Source organism: Podarcis liolepis, assembly GCF_965112155.1.
Source record: "Podarcis liolepis genome assembly, chromosome: 6".
NCBI lineage: Eukaryota > Metazoa > Chordata > Lepidosauria > Squamata > Lacertidae > Podarcis > Podarcis liolepis.
In genome coordinates, this window is record NC_139559.1 from 20546259 (window position 1) to 20565610 (window position 19352).

At 42.6% G+C, this 19352-nt stretch overlaps 1 protein-coding gene across 1 annotated transcript in view; it reads left to right on the forward strand.

Moving 5' to 3' along the window:
• Window positions 1–17820, forward strand: part of KCNB1 (potassium voltage-gated channel subfamily B member 1) — a 226731-nt gene extending 208911 nt beyond the window's left edge. The window contains exon 3 of the mRNA XM_083508029.1: window positions 936–17820. Coding sequence (XP_083364155.1) covers window positions 936–2966 — 2031 coding nt within the window. The 3' untranslated portion in view covers window positions 2967–17820. The remainder of the gene's footprint in view (window positions 1–935) is intronic.
• Window positions 17821–19352: the final 1532 nt, after the last annotated feature.

A 19352-nucleotide genomic window follows, 5' to 3' on the forward strand; every position in this document is an offset into this window, starting at 1 on the left:
TTGGAGGAAACAGAAATTGACAGATTTGCTCATCATTAATAGGTGCCTGGCAATTTACCATGATTTCTAATCTTTCGAAGGCCACAGGCTTCTTTACCAGATCTATTAATCGGATTAGGAAGGGTATAACAATCATAATGTTTGAGATATAGATGAGGATAAACCAAATTAACAAGGAAAGAACTAATCTTAAATAGAATGTAGAAAACACACCCTTGGTAGCTGAAATGTCGAGTATGGATATGGTACATAATCCCAACATCTGCTGAAATATCAAAATTTGACTGGTCCCAAGGGAACCCAGATTTGAGAGCAATTACAGGAAGTCTGGTCATTACATATAAATATCTATTTTAATGTATTACTGAATTACTCAGAAAAGATTTTTAGCATAAATATGAAAGTGCTTTATCAACAAAAGAAAACAAGGTATTATTGCCCTTCACTGTGAGCAGATTATCTGCTTGGGAAGTAGAGGAACCTAAGAAGGTTTCTTAATTCCATAACTATAGATGGGGAGGTCATTTTAACAAGAACACATGATATTCCACTTCCTATTTCCCTTAAAAGCAATAATCTTGGCAGGTCGTTTCACATGTTTACTGCCTTTTGTTTCATTTTTTAAAAATTAAATCTATATCCCATCCTTGAACATGAAGGCTACCAGGGTAGTGCCTGGGATCTGTGTATAAAATATGTAATACAAAGACCATTAAGCAATGATATAAAGCAGGTATCCAAAACAAAAACAATGGTTTGTATCCAACTAAGTTCCACCCAGAGCATCCCTATTGAGGCCAATGGACCTAGGCAAGCCGTGCCCATCCATTTCAGCATCTGATGTGCAAAAGTGAGAGCCGGAAATGAAATGATTTTAACGATGCTAAATCATTACCCATTTCAGTGGCCCTAACCACTTTCTGTTTTCTTTGCAGATTTTGGCAATCATTTCCATCATGTTCATCGTCCTCTCTACAATTGCCTTGTCACTCAACACTCTTCCTGAGCTCCAAGGCACAGATGAATATGGAAATTCCACCGATAACCACCAGTTAGCCCATGTCGAGGCTGTGTGCATTGCATGGTTTACAATGGAATACCTCTTACGGTTCCTCTCCTCTCCTAAGAAATGGAAGTTTTTCAAAGGGCCGCTGAATGCTATTGACTTGTTAGCCATCTTGCCATACTACGTAACCATCTTCCTCACAGAGTCAAACAAAAGTGTACTTCAGTTCCAGAACGTGCGGAGGGTCGTTCAGATATTCCGTATCATGAGGATACTCCGAATTCTCAAGCTAGCTCGGCACTCCACCGGTTTGCAATCCCTGGGATTTACACTGAGGAGAAGCTACAATGAGCTTGGCTTGCTCATTTTGTTTCTGGCCATGGGGATTATGATATTTTCGAGCTTAGTGTTCTTTGCAGAAAAAGATGAGGAGGATACAAAATTCAAGAGCATCCCAGCATCCTTCTGGTGGGCAACCATAACTATGACAACAGTTGGCTATGGAGACATCTACCCTAAAACACTCTTAGGTAAGATCGTCGGTGGCTTGTGTTGCATTGCTGGTGTCTTAGTCATTGCCCTCCCTATACCAATCATTGTAAATAACTTCTCTGAGTTCTACAAAGAGCAGAAGAGGCAGGAAAAAGCCATCAAGCGCAGAGAAGCTCTTGAAAGAGCAAAAAGAAATGGGAGCATTGTGTCCATGAATATGAAGGATGCTTTTGCCCGTAGTATAGAACTGATGGACATAGTCGTTGAAAAAAAGGGAGAAAATGCAGGCAAAAAGGATAAAATTCAGGACAATCACTTATCCCCAAGCAAGTGGAAATGGGCCAAGAGATCTCTCTCCGAAACTAGCTCCAACAAATCTTTAGAGACAAAGGAACAAGGGTCACCAGAAAAGGCTCGCTCATCTTCCAGTCCTCAGCATCTGAATGTTCAACAGCTGGAAGACATGTACAGCAAAATGGCGAAAGCTCAGTCCCAGCCCAACCTCAACATGAAGGAGTCAGGTCAACCCAACAAGCAAAAGGAAGAATTAGAAATGGAAGCTATTCCTGGCCCTATGGTCCCTTTGCTGACCACTCGGGCAGATGGAATAATTGACATGAGGAGCATGTCAAGTATTGACAGTTATATAAGCTGTGCTACAGAATTTCCTGACTCCGGGAGATATTCCCATAGCCCACTAACTACGCTGCCTAACAAAGGTGGGATAAATCCACTTCAGGATCCATATAGGCCAGAGGGAAGCGGGTCCAAATTCATGGAGATAAAACCAAATCTAGAAAGCAGTCGTTGCTCTACGTTTTTCATAGAGAGCCCCAAAAGTACCATAAAAGTCACCAATCCTCTAAAATTAAGATCCCTGAAGGTTAACTTTATGGAAGAGGATGCCATAGGACCAACAGCATCAAATGTCCTGAGAATATACCCAGATCCCCTCAAGAGCAAAGGAGCAACAGGAGCAGCTACAGATAGTTCTGGCCACTCTGATCGGTCTTTAATGAGTCCAGAAACCTCTATCTATACTACTGCAAGTACTCGAACACCCACAAAATCCCCCGAGAAGCAGGCAGCAATAGTTTTCAACTTCCACGATGCTGGGATACATAAATATATCGACGCCGACACTGATGATGAAGGTCAGTTGCTGTATGACTCAAGCCCTCCCAAAGCCCCACCAGGAAACCCAACTCCCAAATACAGCATTACACATGGTGGCTATTTAAGGCAAAGGGATAGTGTTTATAGAACAGAGAAGAACCACTTAGAGACTGCTGCTTTACCCTCCACACCCAAGCTAATTGGGCAAAATTGCCTTTATTCCATGGAAAGTATCACTGGAAGAACCCGTGGTAACCAGGAAACTATCAAATTAGAGAACCACATTTCACCCGAGGTTCACATATTACCGGGTGGAGGAGGACATGGTAACACACATGATCAAAAGATCTGACATGTAACCCAGAACTTTTGGTGAAAGCTGAAAAGGAATGCCTTTACACTCAACACACGAAGAAGAGCTTCTGCATGGCATGAACTTTTGACTGAAACAAGCCACCTGTTTTTTAAAAGCAAGAGGATGCCCTCAAGGTGGGCTCAGGAATAAGTCCTTCTCTGGATCCACTACAAAGTTACTGCCCACAGCCATCAACTGAAACAAAGATTGTGCAGCTTGGTCATAATTTGATCTCCTTTCGACTTCCTTCATTGAAGTTAGTGTGACCAAATATTCCATTCACTTCCCCCCCTTCTTTGATGGATCTCTTATATGTGGCAGTATCAGCACCCGACACTGCAGTACCCCTTTAAAGGAGACCAAGGTGGCCAGAGTCAAATACTGGAAGAAATGGTTAGGTGTGGTAAGAATAATCAGTGATGCAACACTTTTTGCATGAGGGCAACTGTTTCAAACATCCCCAGCTATGCCTTCTTCTCTGAGGGATACGAGGTCGAAAGGTAACAGAACGGGCTGGTTAAATTGCGGATTCAGTGAATTGAGAAATAAACTGTTTAAATTCTCTGTGTGTGCTTAATACTTCAAGATTCATTGAGACCTGAAGTTTTCTTTATAAAAAAAAGTAACAGCAGGGTGAGTTGCACCACTTGTATCTAAATCCAAAACACCCCTTCAAAATTATAGCTAAGAATAGCACTTATTACTGCTCATAGTAACACCAAAACAGAGATCAGGAAAGCAGTTTTTAAACTGAGATTAGAAAGGCAGTTTTCAAACTGAAAAGACAATGGGAATGGGTGTGTGAAGGAAGCATTGTTCTGCTGTTATGGGTGAGAGGGTTTGGTTGGTATTCTTAGAAGGGAGCAACCAAGATGTAGCTGACCCTTTTGTGTGTTGGGGGAAGGCTACTACCCAAAACCACAGCCATAATGTAAACGAAAGGACAGTGCAACCCCTGGAGATCCTGACCAAAGAATTAAGCTGGGAGTCCATACTGGCATTATGATCATCTCCAGCACAAAAGGGGCTAAAGTTAATAGTATGAAAAGGCATTAAATGTCGGCTCCCTGAATTATTTGCACATCCTTTCATGGCTTACACCTAATCTGTTATCCATGCCAGAAGAATCTTTCTGCCACATTTTGCACTTAAATAGCGCAGAATGAAAAGATATGCAAGTTTTAAAAACATAAATATGCAAAAATAGTAACAACAATCCTAAGCAATTAGCCGGATCCTCCTCTCATTTGGACTGGTTGTGAATCATAAGAGGCTCCCACTGGAGTTTCACAGGTGTGGTGTAAATGAGAAGAGAATCAAGTTTCAAATATTTTGTTTTTAAACTGGCCGTTTTAAAGAAAACCATAAATACCAGCTTGGATTTATAAGGTAGGCTGGTATATTAAATCTTGTATCATTTAGGTTTGCTGATATCAAAAGCACTTTATGTTGATTTTATTATTGCGTTTGACAAAGGTGGCGTAGAGAAGCAGAGAGAATGTATTTTTTTAAATAAAAAACAAACAACCTAGCACTTTAAAACAAGCACTATCTTGATTTGTGCCTCGTCACATCTGTGATTTGTTACCCACCTGGTAACGAACTGCGATAACTGTGATGATAACACTTAATGTTGTGTCCATTGTTGCTGTAGTATATGTGTCATTGAAAGTTTGACTTCTCTTTCAGGGTACACAGTACTCTGATGTGGACTCAAAGTGTAGTATAAGAGGTGGGCAGTAGGAGAAGAAACTTTAGGTTACTGCCTTCCCCCAAAAAACACATGTGAAATAGACATGAACTAAACTTCGGAGCAATTTGGTAAAAGTAGTATAGAGAAATGTCATGTTCTTATTTTCTTCTTACAATAATAATATGGGTTTTGTTCAGTTTTCTAGGAAGATACCAAATATTGCATATGGGCTATATGCAATATTTTCACTGGCCATATTCAAGGACTGAGGTTTAAAAACCTGGGAATAGTGCAGTTTTTTGGCCAATACATCAAATTAAGGTTGCTTCCAGCTGGGTGTTTATTATGGGATGGGTGCTCCTCATGCATGCAGATTTTTCGCAGCATCCACATTACATTGCTGGCATCAAAATGCCGGCCTGTATTCTCTCCTGCCCCCGTATCATCTGGATTTAACCTTCCCCCGGTGAAACCCAAAATGTTTAAAAAAACAACCTGTTGTCAGTGACCTGTGTGCAGTATCTGAATGGCCCATTTACAATATTAAGCCTCCATTTAACCTTTTAGGTTACTCCACAGTAACCTTTTTAGACATGGGTATTTTATCAGTGAAGTGCATTGCACCTACAGTGGTGCATAAACCACCTGCATGCTACAGGCCTCAAGGCTCAATTTTTCTGAAATGAAAAGCTGTCAGTAATATACTGCGCCCCTGTAAAAGACTACCCCACTATCTGGATATACGTGTTTCGTCAAACAGATACGTTTCCAATGTCATATAGTCGTTAGTTGGTCATGACTGTCATTCTTGTCCATTCAAGCTGTACTGTACTCCTGCCTCAAATGCACACAGTGTGGATGGACAAAAGCAATAAGCGCATTGGGGTTGTCATTATCGCTTTGTTAAGTTAGACCTCTGGCTGGCACAATATTATATGTAGGTATGGAGATGTTGCACACTGGCTGAATTATTCAGTAATCCAGTACTGTTGGGATTACTGAATAATTTCCCAATATTTCCAGAGAGGCCTTACGGTTATGCTATTGTCCTATTCACTCACATGCGTATAAGACAGATCAAGATATGGATAAGCTCAAATTGTGTACAGTTTAGGCCAGTAAAAGTCGGATAAGCTCCTTTCCGTGCAAGAAGTTGCACAGTCAGCAGAAAAAAATGCACCTCTATATTCAAAAGTCTCAACAGAATAGCATATTTGAAAAGAACACCCCCTACCCCAAGTTAGAAGTCCGTCTTTGTTCATTCAAAACTTGCATTAAGGGTGAGCCTCGCAGTAATTCATACAATGTACTTAGAAGAGTTAAGTTGTAACAATCAAATAATTATTAGGAACTAATGATACAGCAAATGAGCTTTAAGCATATTATTGCAGTGATCCATTCTTAATTAAACTGACGATTAAGTGAGTTCCATTGAACTCGGGAAGCTTCCTTCATGTTTAGGGCTAGACTCTGGGAAAGATTATTTTAGGGATGAAAACCAATTGCTACAGAAAACTCCCATGTATTTTAAGTGAGGGGGTGTTAAATAGTTTCAACACTGGGATTGACAGGGAGGCAAGACCTAGACTGCTTATGTGCTTAAGCAAAGGCAAGTGAATTAGCTCATTTGCAAGTCAAACCCCTAAATTGTTTGTGTTAAAAGTCTGTCATGTCCATTATCAGCACAAATGTTTTAAATAAAAACAAATTCAGGGAAAAATTACTTTTTGATATATAAAAAGTATACAATGGTGATTTCCACATTGCATATTTTAGAGCTGATTCTTTCATGTAAAAAGTTTTCAGAGGAATTGTATTTTTCATATCCGAAAGCAAATGCGTTTGACTATAGCCATATAGAGAAAAAGTACCTGTATTTAACAAATCGCTATTGGAAATGAGACATTTGAGTTCCTAGATGACAGTCACAAGAATCACAGCGTTTAAAAAACAAACCTGGAATATCAACTGGTGCAACTCTCCTTGTAACCAAAGGCCCTGTTATTGCCTTGCGTGGACATAGTGTGACACAAAACTATCATTCATCTAGCGCAAACTTCTCAAGTAGCATGTTACCGGGTCACTTTTGACAGCTTTGTTCAAAAGTATCATAAAGTATCTATCCTTTGAGTGTGAACCGCCAAAGTCCTATAGATTTCTTATAGAAAGAGAATAATTAAAGATGGGCATACACTATGCTCAAAAACATTTCTTTCCTCTGTTTGTGAAAGTGTTATTCTAGCTCACATTTTTTGCCCCACAAAAAAACAAACCAACATGGATCTCTGGGGCAAACTGCACTGCTGTGAATGGCTTCTACACAAAACCATGGCAATGGTCCTGTATCTTCTGTTCATTTCAGTGCAGCTTGCGCCGGAGAACCTAGGATTGTGTCCTATGATTAATTTAAATTAAATGATGCCTGACAATGAACTGCTTTGTACAAACTAAGTATAGATGTATGAGCACTGGGAAATCTACTCTGAACTTTTGAAAAGCATTTGGAATGAAAGCAAAAATCCAAAAGAATTGGGGAAGGGTCTGCACTCATCACAAAAGGGAAAAGTAGTGGGTTTTGTGGGTTTTTAGGGGGACCACAATGCAGAAATCCATAAAGTATTGAAATAACGCCTCTGTACAATTTGCTTGTTTGTTAGATGCATAGCTGGCCCCTTCACTAGCTGAACTTGCCAAGAGGAGGTAGAATGAGCAAACACTCTGTGTGGTAAACCAGTTGCTGTGGCCCTACAGTAAAACAAACAAGCAGGAGTCTCATTTGATGTGTCTCTTGAAGGGCTGTCCCAATTCAGACTGCTGAAGAGAGAATGAAATCTTTTAAATTTCACTCTGTGAAAACACAAACATTCAAAACACCGGCTGCCTGAAATAGGCAAGGCCAGCTTCAGGTTTGAAGGGGCCTGGGACAAAGCACCCTCAGGTGAGCTCTCTCCTCTGTCATTGGGCTCTGCTGGGCTTCCCTAGTGGCAGCAATCATAGCAGCACCAGGTGGCTGATGCCCAGCCGCCATTTTGATTTCCCACAATGCCTTCAACACAGCACACTGCACTGAGGCATGGTGGAAAATAAGTATGGTATCTAGACTAACTGCCGGGTCTTCGCTTAAAATGCTGGGCCAAAAAAATATTAAAGGAGGGTCAGGGCAAGCAACAGGCAGAGCTGGAGACCCAGGAGCTGCTCAGGGGTGCTGGGTGCCCAGGAAATGGTACTGCCCAGCACACAAATATCAAGCAGAACTTGTTTTCTCATTAAATTTTTTTCCTAAAAGATACAGAGATGCATGAGAGAAAAAAGAGAATCCAGCAAACAATAATGAGCATACAAAATGAGAGAAAGTGGAGTGTAGGTATCTACTTTGGAGACAGACCATTTGCTGGAATGGTGAGAAAAAAAATTCCAGAGCAATAGCTCCTAAACTAACCATAGTTAAATGGTCCTCTTGACCCAATAAACTTTATTGGCAGAAAGTATTCACTCGGTGTTTGATCATCAGCACTTTCCTTTTTTTAAATCTTTGCCTATGTGCTATGCACCATGCAAATAAACAAACATATTACAGGGCAGAATTCGCCTAACAAGTCCCATGAGCAGACACTCTGCTCAAGGACTTCCATTTGTGCAACAGTGGTTTCCCCTCTCTCCTCCCCCCAAAATTGGCTCAGGTGGGTCAGCAGAACCCCCAGAACTGGTGCAAAGAAGTGTGTGCTGGGGGATGAGAGGGAAATCATGCCCTCTGACAAACCAAAATGGTTATGCAGATGGAATCATTAGACGAGTGTGACAGTGAATTCCTCCCGTCGTTTCTGCAGTCGGTGGGCCTTCCACCTTGTACCTGCCTCAATCTTTGTTTGCCTGCCCCATGATGGACAGCAGATGGGTTGAAAAGAACAAGTGCAGACCTTGCACTTAGCTGACGGGCAACAATTCTCTCAGCTGCTAGCTTGCTTCTTCTTCTTTCCTTTAGCAAAAAAAGAAAATAGCCGTGTTTATGATTATGGTAGATTTCTCAGTGCCTTTTTTCATAGAAACATCACCTAAGCACACTTCAGGAACATGAAGAGCATTGTCCTGTCCTACGGGTGGTCCATATTTTATGAAAGTCTTGAGAATCAATGATTGCAAAAGAAGAAAAAGATGACCCACAGGATGCGTATTTCTTCCCCAAACAGACTGTGTGGCAAAGGGCCTGAGGAATTCCCCCCCCCCCCACGTATATCACGTTGCATCCAGAGCAGTGTGACGTGTTACCTTAGCAACTATGGCTATCATAAACTGTAGCCTTCCCTTCCCTTTGCAGCTAATAAGGTACAAGATTTTTAAGCAAAACAGTATTCTCTTCTGTAAAAAAAAAAAAAGACTGTAATGTATTGATAATATTTGTACCTATTCTATATTTATGTCTTGACAGAATGACGACTGGTACTAACTTGTGATTCGTATAACGGGGGTATTTCAAGCTCATGTGGAGGTTACTAAAGCCGCATTCTCTCGACTGATACATTCCACACGACATTTGGTAGATCAGAACACTCTTCCAAAGCACCCATGCCATGCCATTGGTACAATCGCCACACAAAGCAACAATAGCAGTGGGTATTCTGTGGCATGGCTAAAACACTAATATATGTGAACGTGGATTCGCACAGCCTGTTCACATGCCGGTTATCACATGATGGGCTTATAGTATGTCAAGCTTTGCTCCACCATGGGAGTGCTAAATCTGAGGCACTCTTACTTGCTTCCACAGCTGCCAGCTCCCCAATGCGTTCCAACAGGCAACTGGACAAAAATCCAGCTACAGTATCAGCATTTAAGGGAGAAAATTAACATATCCCTCCTGTATCGTGATGATGAGGGATGCTGCGGCTGTGGACGTCCTCTTCCCCTATCTCACTACTTAGCTGCCTAACAACCTCTGTCTGTCAACTAGCCTTAACAGTACTCAAGAGCCCTTCTTAAAGGGGATAGATGACATGGTGCCCTTTGGGTGTTGCTGGACTTGAGGCACAGGGAGAAATTGGATTTGACTCACATTTAAAAGCCAATCTACAAAATTCACACTTTCCGAGAAAATATGTGAACCCAAACACAGCTGTTCTTTAAAAATTCACTCATCTCCAAATTTTGCAACAGAAGTAAGATGTACGAAAATGCATATAATAGGGTAAAGTGTATATTTAAAAAACAAAACATGTATTGTTGAAAATAATGTTTGGGGGAATGGCATTGCAAAAATATGTATATTAAGCAGAACTGAGTAGAAAAATGTGCCTGTTTGGAAAAAGTAACACTAAAAGGCTGGTGAATTCTCATGAGGAATTCTTAAAAGATAATACCAACTGCTGTAGAAATTCAAGATTGGAAAAATGAGAAACAACACCGACAGAGCCATCCATTCCCAACTGGGCCACAACTCCTATCATCCCTGACCATTAGCTTTTCTGGCAAGGGCTCATGGGAGTTGTAGTCCAAAAACCTCTGGAGGGCACCATGTTGACTCCCCATGAGCTAGCCAAACTGAGGCTCCTACTTACCCATTAAAATTACCCTCAGTGTGCTGTTCCATGAAGAGGGTCCCTTATAAATTGTTGTGCTTGGACACGATTTTCTTGTTTAAAGCTCCATGGAACGTCCAAGAGGAGCAATTCCATCAAACCGCCCATTATATGGGACTTTCACTCATCCCATTTCTTAAAAAAGCAGGGTTGTGGGCATCCACTCTCAATGAACTGAGAGCACAGAGGTTTCAGAGTCACGCTTTCACTTTGTCAAATTTTCCCATACGACCAATCATGAATTCCCCTTAGATGGTAACCAAAACAAAGCAAAAGTAGTCATGGAGGTTGCTTTATAAACAACCTGTCAGGGAGAATATGGCTTTAATAAAGTTCTGGTTGAAAGTACAGCTGTTTGCTGTTCCTCCAGTTTGCCATTGTGTTGGCTCTGTAAGTAGTGCTGAGGGGAAAGTCGGGCGACTTTCATGCATTCCAGAGTAGTCTATTTTTCTGTTCCGATAAAAAAAAACGGGGTGGGGGTGGGGAATGATATATAAATATATGACTGTATTTTTAGCAAATTTATAATAGGGCAATCAAGTCAAAATTCTTCTTTTGTATTACAGAATAATATATTAGAGTCTCTATTGTCAACAATTTCCATAGTTGACCTTCTTATTTCATTTTGCGTGTGTGTCCGTTCTAAAGGAATGTTACAGTATTTTCCCACTGAACTGTGATGACTGCAAAAAAGGTCGCGGAGTCCAACGTTGTCGTGTTTTGATATTCTCCTTAATCTGTCAGATGTTTCAAAAGTGCAAATCGGAGTTAACGTGAAGATTTCCTCCTTCTGTGGGAGTGTGTGTATGTTTGCGCGTGCCAGTCAGAATGGCTCAGACTCTGATCTAAGTGGAACGCAGACATGTAATCCGTTAACTTCATACTTTGACCTCCGTGAGGTCCCTTCCAGATGTACATCAGTTATAATAAGATTAAAACCAATCAGAGTGCATGGATTACGTAATGGGCTCAATCCTTTGGCCAGGATAAGTGGCCAGTTGAGAAGATCTTATCCACCGCATGTTTTGTGTGCAAAAAAAGTGGGTGATCCAAGAGTCCAGACCAGCCTTTCCCAGCCTGGTGCTATCCAGATGTTCCCATCAGCGCCAGCCAATGCAGGTGGGAGCTGAAATCTAGAGGGCACTAAGGTTGAGGAAGCCTGGTCCAGATAATTCAGAATTCCCCTCCCCTTGAGAGCAGGAACTGGTGCTGGTGTGGTTAGGAAAGAGCACTCAGCACACCTTCAGAAGCACAGCATTTACCAGGCAGTGTGAAACCATAATTAAAACACAGTCCCAGCAAAGACAAGATACACAGAAACGAAAAGGCTTCCCTCACAGCCAGGCATAAGCTTATCTGTGTCAGCTTCACAGCACCGCACATCCTCCCAGGAAGCATAAACCTGCCTGCTAGCCTCCAGTACGATTCCTCCTGCAGAGACCAGTGGGAAAGACGCTTGCCAACTTTTGAGTGGAAGCTGCGCTCTGGTGCCTGTAACAGCTGCCTGGCACTCGGAAATTTAGCAAGTGGCGTCTTCTCGATTGCTTCATCTCCATGCCAAATAAAAAAGAAATCAAGCTGTTGAAGGCACAGGAGGCAACGGAGCCCGTGTGGTGTAATGGTTAGAGTGCCTGGGAGACTAGAGTTCGAATCCCCACTCAATGAATAAGTGGCAAGCACAGGAAACAGGGAAGTAGATTCCACTTAATGCAAAAGACAGAACTTTAGTTTAAGGGAAGGGGTTTTGCAGAGGGGAAAGAGCGGGCATGGATGCTTCAATCACCTGCTCCCTGCACTTCTGCGCTGCAGGCTTCAGTGTTTCCTCCTTTTCAAATGTAATCTTACATCAAGCAAAAGGGCTGTAGCGCTTTGCATGCAAAAGGTCCCAGTTTCAATCATCATGTAGGGCTGCAGAGGGATGGCACTCTGTCTAAAACCCTAGAGAGTCACTGCTGTTAGTGTAGAGTCCACAAACAATACTAAGCTAGATGGACATGATAAAAGGCAGCTTCCCACATCCCTTATCGCCACACTTACTAGGTAATGAGACCAAGAGCCCTGCCTTCATTTGCATCTGGTTACTCTATTCCTTGCATAGACTAGAGGGATTTGCCCAAGTATAAACTGAGCAAAGAATCCACAATTTGTTCCAATTAGGATCTGACATTGCTTAGATGTGCTGGGATATGTAATCAAGCAGCTGCTGTAGGCCAGGAATAGCTAGCATGGCACCTGCCAGATGTTGTGGACTACAGCTCCCATCATCCCTCACCACTGGCCATACTGGCTGGCACTGATGTGAATTGGTGCCCCAAACGCCTGAAGGCTACCACTTTGGTTACCTCTGTTATATATATATATATATAGCATGTGGCCAGATTTGTTTGTTTGTTTTTTCTGTTCCTTTATAATAAAGAGCTGATTCCATTGCATCAACAGAATCACACGGTGTGGAAATTTATTATATAGGCCTCCAGCTCTGACAAGCAAAGGCTCCGACATGCTCTAACATGAAACCTTGTGTTATATGGAACTTGCATAAAAGTAATTGAATAATGGGAAGAGCTGGTGCCAGATATCTAGCAGTCTGAAGAAATAGCCAATGGTTAGATAGAAGATAGATAGATAGATAGATAGATAGATAGATAGATAGATATAGATAGATTTGCAGTATATGCAACAAGATGTGAACCTGTGACTGCCTTGTGCTGCAAAATACCATTTTACCACATTAAGCCTTTAATAGCTCAAATGGACATGTTTGTCCCAAATGTCAGCTGGTCCTCCGATTATCCAGTTTAGGAACCTTTTACGCAGGTACAAGTAGTGAAATGCATTCATTAGGATGGGCAGGATGTATGTATACTACATCACCCATCATCCCTGATTAGTAGCCATGCTGGCTATGAGAAACTGGGAGAAACCTAAATCGGTATATTCTCCCAGCCCTAAAGGCCTGGATATTCTTCTGTAAATTGCACAACCCACAGAAGTTCCAGCTGGTGGAAGTGAGGCCATCTAGTGGGCTGGTAGGTGGGTTTTGCCCTGGCTGTAATGGGGTCCCCATCTTAAGTGATTTATTTCCTGTCCCAAAGAGAAGCCAACGGCATTCCGCTATGTGGGAGAAAGCAAAGAGCTATGCAACATGGACTCATTGGGTATGTAATTTCAATCCCAGGCATCTCCAGCTAAAAGGGGCCGTGTAGCAGGTGATGGGATAGACTTTTCTGCCAGAGGTCCTGGGGAGCCAGTGCCAGACAGAAAAAGCCACACTAGATGGACAAATAGCTTTATCTGGTATAAGCAGTAGTGCACAGAATGGTGCTATCCTGACTTCCTGACAGGTGAATCACTGCTGCTTACCAGGAGGGAGAAGGGCAAGCTAGCAAGGTTGGTGCAGTGCAAATGCACCAGCAGAGTCAATCCACTGTTGCTGCCAATGTGTTTGCACTACACCACCACTTTGCCCCTCTCCTTGCCAGTAAGCAGCAGTAATTCACCTATCAGGAGGTCTGCCCCACCATGCTGGCTGCTACTGGGTCTAAGGCACCTTCCTGTGCTCCTCTAAAAAAGCACTGCGCACTCACTCACACAGGTTCTCTGCAGAAATTACAAAGCTGCAACTGGAGAGTTTAAGGATCTGCTACAAACATCCCCATGCTGCAACCAAGAAAAAATAGTTCAAGAGTTGTTGGCCAGCCCTCTTCTAAGGCAAAGAACTTAATAGAAGAGCACTGTTTTACCTTAGGCTAAAATGCTTGTGCCACATAGCCCTACAGCCAATGGAAAGCTACACCTTTGGTATGGCCTTTGGACGCTGTCCAACTTTGGAAACTTGGCTGCTGGAGAAACAGAAGAGATTATACTAGGGATGAACCTGAGTTTTAAAAAGCTCTCATTTACTACAAATGCAGGGAAGTTAAGAACATGTGTTGCTCTTCATTCTAGTCCACAACAGCTCCAGGAGCAGGCAACATGGTGGAGTGGAGTGACCTCCCTGCAGCTTACCAGGAGGGTGAGGGGTAAGGCAGTGGGGAGGGTGGTGCAGTGCTAATGCACTGGCAGGAACATCAAATTGGTTCTGTTGATACGTTTGCACTGCAACAACCTTGCCACTGCATCACCTTTTCTGCTCCCCAGTAAGCAGCAGTGACTTGGCTGCTGGAAGGTCATTGATGCACCTCAGCTTCACTACTCAATCCAGTACTCCACAGCTAATAGGGGGCATTCCTTATTCCAAAACACAGTAGCCTTCCCCAAATTGTACAGAAAAGAAGCCAGATCTCCACAGTAAGCCAAAAGTCGGGTACAGCACAATCTTACACCTGCCTACTCTGAGGTATCTCTCTTTCGAGTTCAATGGCGATTACACTTAGTAAAGTGATATGGGATTCTAGCTATGACCCCCATATACTTTGCTCTAAGCTCCCTGGAGAAAGAATAGGATACAAAGGCAATAAGTACACAATAAAGGCCTATTTCCATTTCATCGGCATCCAGTTTTGAAACAGACCTGCCTTTGTCCAAGAGAGGAAATTTAGATCAAGTGAAAAACAGCTTTTCTTGAATCAGCTGTTGAGGGGGGGGGATGTTTTCAATTATTGATTGATCCATTGACACTCTCATCTCACTCTTATTTCTTGGATACCAATGTAGCCCTTCCTCTACCCTCTCCTCTCAATTTTAAAATATAGTAACAAAATGGAGGGGGGCTATAAATAAATAAGTTATAAAGTGAATAGTCTGTTTGGTTAGAGCAGGCGTTGGGAACCTTTGACCTTCCAGGTCACGTTCGAGTCCAGCTCCCCTTAGCACCAGCCAGCATGGCCAATAGCAGCAATGATGGGTGTTGTAGTTCAGTAACATCTGAAGGATCCCCCTGCCATTCCTGCCGAGTCAGGGTCTTTCTCTAATTAAAAGGTGCATGTTCTTCTCAGCATTAAGCAGGAAATCCCCAAAACTGGGCTTCCAGAGGCAAGAATCTAAGCTACTGCTTTCTGACCTGATGTTCATTGTTGAATCAAATGCTCCTGATCAAACTTCCACATCACCCCTTATTTTATTTTCTCTACTATATTTCTAGGCCTCCCTTCAGCCACAGTTCCCAAGGTGGAACTCAGGGCTCACCCACAATTATTTTTTGCCCTGCACTTTTTGGGCAGAGATCTGTTCTTTAAAACTCCATGTCTGAGCACCATTGGTTTTTTCCCTCCAGAGCTTTCCCCATGAAAACCCGCTCTTTAAAGCTCAGTCGACACAAACAGGAGTCTGTGAGTCAACCGTTGAATGTTCACGCACAATACGCACACATCTGTGAACAGGCCTTCTGACAGTCCTTCCCAACTGGGATTTAAGTTTCTGCCTTGTGGTCCTGAGTCATTGAACAGTATTTTAGTTCTGGTTATTTTCCTTGCATGCTTCCTCTTCTTCCCCTCATTTCTTGTCCCCACCTCCTTTGCTTCAGAAATACTTGTCTCAATGTGACATTCTTAGCCGCTGAGGCCAGATAGCCAGTGTTTTTGGCCACAGAGAGCTGCATTTTTTTAAAAAAAAAAAAATTCTATTATGCCAGGAAACTTGTTAGGAGTCTTTGCCTGTTTATTTTTGTGTATCTACAGAGTTGCTTCTCACCTTCTCTTTGCTCTGTCTTCTGTGAACTTTTCAGCTACGGAAACACAGCCGCAACATCAAAAGAACTATTGCCCCCCCCCCCAAAAAAAATTAGCAACTAACTTTTCCCCAGATTAAATAATTACTACAACAAAAGTCCTGCTTGATCGTTAATCCTGTAAATACATCCTTCAAAGTGACGCACTACTAGTATTTCCCTCTGTGGCGTAATGGGTCATTGTGTCTGGCTGTTAACCAGAAGGTTGGTGGTTCGAGCCCACCCAGGGATGGCTGTGGGTAGGATTCCTGCATTGCAGGGGCTGGACTAGATGTCCCTTGGGGTACCTTTCAGTGCTACAATTTTATGATTCTGGTACATCTCTGCATAGGAAAAGGGTACAGGCAACAGCACGACATTCATTGTATGCAGAAGAGCCAAGGCTCTTGGCATTTCAGGGAGGGCTAGGAAAGACCCCAGAGAACTGCTGTCAGTTCACATAAACAATACAGAACAAGATAGACCACTGCTGGATTCAGTAAAAGGCAGGCTCCTTTGCTCCTAGGGTTGCACAGGCATACTGCAGTGAGTGCATTCGGTACAGCAGAATGAAAATAATTCAACGTAGCCTGCTCGGAAAGCACAGGCCTCTGCTATTTCAGGTACCTGAAGCAGCTTTTATTTAGGATGGGACTGCTAGCCAAGACCATGGTGGAATCTACACACATATAAAAATGTTCTAAAATGCCTTTTTTTAAAAGCATTTTTAAAAAATACATTGAATTTTCCATAAGGCTCACCATCGCCATCTAGAGTCACATTGTACATTGCACTTAAAACGTTTTATTTGCAGCTGTATAGCTGAGTCCCATGTAAGCAGAGCTCCATGAAGAGAATGACTGGCAAGGCGACATGAGCCTAGAAAAGCCATAGAATAGCAAGACTTTTTGGTGAACCTGGCTGGCAGCGTGCTTCACTCTCACTTGCAATATCCACCCACGCAATGCAGTCTTACTTGAGCACCGGCTACTTCTGAGGCATCAAGGGATCTCAAAGGCAGAAATGTTGGAATCGCTTGCACAGCGGGTCCAGAGTGGCCTTGTTGCTGTTAAGGTCCTCGCTCACCACCCCATTCTTGCTTTCAGTGGTGTGTTTCATTAGGTCTCGCCCCCCGCCTGCCATGTTAGGGCAGAGTCAACAGGCCCCAAATGGCATCACTAGAAGCAGCCAAATGGCTGGCATCGTTGTGCAATTTTCACACTCTTTTAGAGACTGCAGGTGTGGTTGTGACAAGCGTAGCTGAGCGGATGGTTTGTTTAAAGGGACAGGGGTTTTAAAAAGCAGCCTTCAGAACAGAATTATAATGGGAAACTGCATCATGCGATTATAGATTTTAAGGGGATTAAAAGGGGGAAAGGGGGGGATTTAAAAAAAGAAAAGAAATGCAGTTTGGGATCTTTACCTTGTAGGATGTACACTCTAGCTCATTGCAGAAAGCAGCAAATCAAACCCAGGAGCTGGATTTGTGCATCAGCTGATATACAACAGCAACTGGTCTGCTAAATTGTATATGGATTCTTTGCATTCATGGCCCATATTCTCAAGACTCAATGCATCAAGACATTTCACCATTTGAGCATTAACAATTCCCATATGTTTGGGAGGAACGAGGATTCCATTAGCCATAAACTAGTGCACTTAAGAGTCTTACTTTTTTAAATATTTATTTTTGGTAGCTTTAATTTAATCCTTCCTTGTTGAAGTTTATTGACCTCTCCAACTGTTTCTGTAAAAGAAAAGAAAAAGACTTTTAAACGTGTCTTTATATGCATGTGGTGGTATGAAACTGTGATCATTGTGTGACATTCAAAAACTGTACTGTCTTGTAAAAATACGTCCAAATGTCTACAGATTTTAAAAGCAATGGACCCTTCCTCCAGATTGTAGAAATAAATAAAAAGGTATTGTTAAAACTGAGCAGTGAATGTTTAGTATGTGCACTTATTTCCATTTAGATTTAACTATTTCTATAGTAACTTGCCGTGATGGCTCAGAGCTGGTAATAAGAGTCATCGAAAATGGCTTTTTGTACCCAATGCTTGAAGTGTATAAAATGAGACTAAAAGAACAGGCAAATAGCACCTGCTTATGAGAGAGGGGGGGGTACTTTAATTCATGTGAGTGATTGTCAGTTGAAATTCGTGAGCATTCAAGTGGGCTCAGCCATTTCCTACAATGCAGGGTGTGATTTTGTGCATGACGAACAATGCAGGGGAAATAAATGCTTTAGAGCCAAACTACATGTTATGATAAATAGGGTTTTGTAAATAAAAAATAAAAAGGTGTTTAAGCTTAACACTTTTATTTTAATAAAAAGGAGCCAAGAATGGACTATGAGTGCATGGCAGTTTTCTTCCAAAACTCTCCCTAGTTCTTATTTGTCCACAAAGATGTGAGCAAATTACAGCCACACGGAGGAATTTTCAGCAAGAAGCCGATTAACGCCCCAGTCCATACAGAATAGGACAACAGAATTGTAGAATTGGAAGGGGAACATGAGAGTCATCTAGTCCAACTCCCTGCAATGAAGGGATCGTTTTGCCCACCATGGCAAAACGCTGCTTTTTCTTTGAAATAAAACTGATTATGTTAATCAAACTTTTTAAACTACATATGACAAAATATGCAGGAGGCAGAGGCAAGATGAGGCAACAGCTTGCCACACCTGGGGTGACAAAAAGGCAAGCCTACCTAGTTCATAAAGGTAAAGGTAAAGGTAAAGGTACCCCTAACAGTTAAGTCCATTCACAGACGACTCTGGGGTTGCAGCGCTCATCTCGCTCTATAGGCCGAGGGAGCCAGCATAAAGCTTCTTGGTCATGTGGCCAGCATGACTAAGCAGCTTCTGGGGAACCAGAGCAGCGCACAGAAACGCTGTTTACCTTCCCGCCAGAGTGGTACCTATTTATCTACTTGAACTTGACGTGCTTTCGAACTGCTAGGTGGGCAGGAGCTGGGACTGAACAATAGGAGCTCACCCCATCATGGGGATTCAAACCACCGACCTTCTGATCAGCAATCCCTAGGCTCAGTAGTTTAGACCACAGCGCCACCCACATCCCTTACTTAGTTCATACTTTCAAAAATTATACACAAACTGAAACTCGACCACCCTTCAAAATACAGACATCTCTGAATTTGGCAGCATAGTTCCCCAGCCAAGTAATCTGCACAAATATAGTAAAGTGAGCCTAAAGCAGAGCCGGCGCACCCTGTTCCGCCGCTTGAGACAACACAGAAAATGCCGCCCTGGCCCGCCACCTCCACCAGTCGTGGAGAAGCAATACCAGCATTGGTACCCATTTCTGGCAAGATCTCATGAGATTTCTCTCGTGCTCTGTGAGATCTCACAAGGTTTTGGCAAGATATAGGCACTGATGCAGTACTCCTTCTCTGCCACCAGCAGAAGTAGCGGGTGGGGCATCCACAATAGCAGCGCCTCAGGGGTT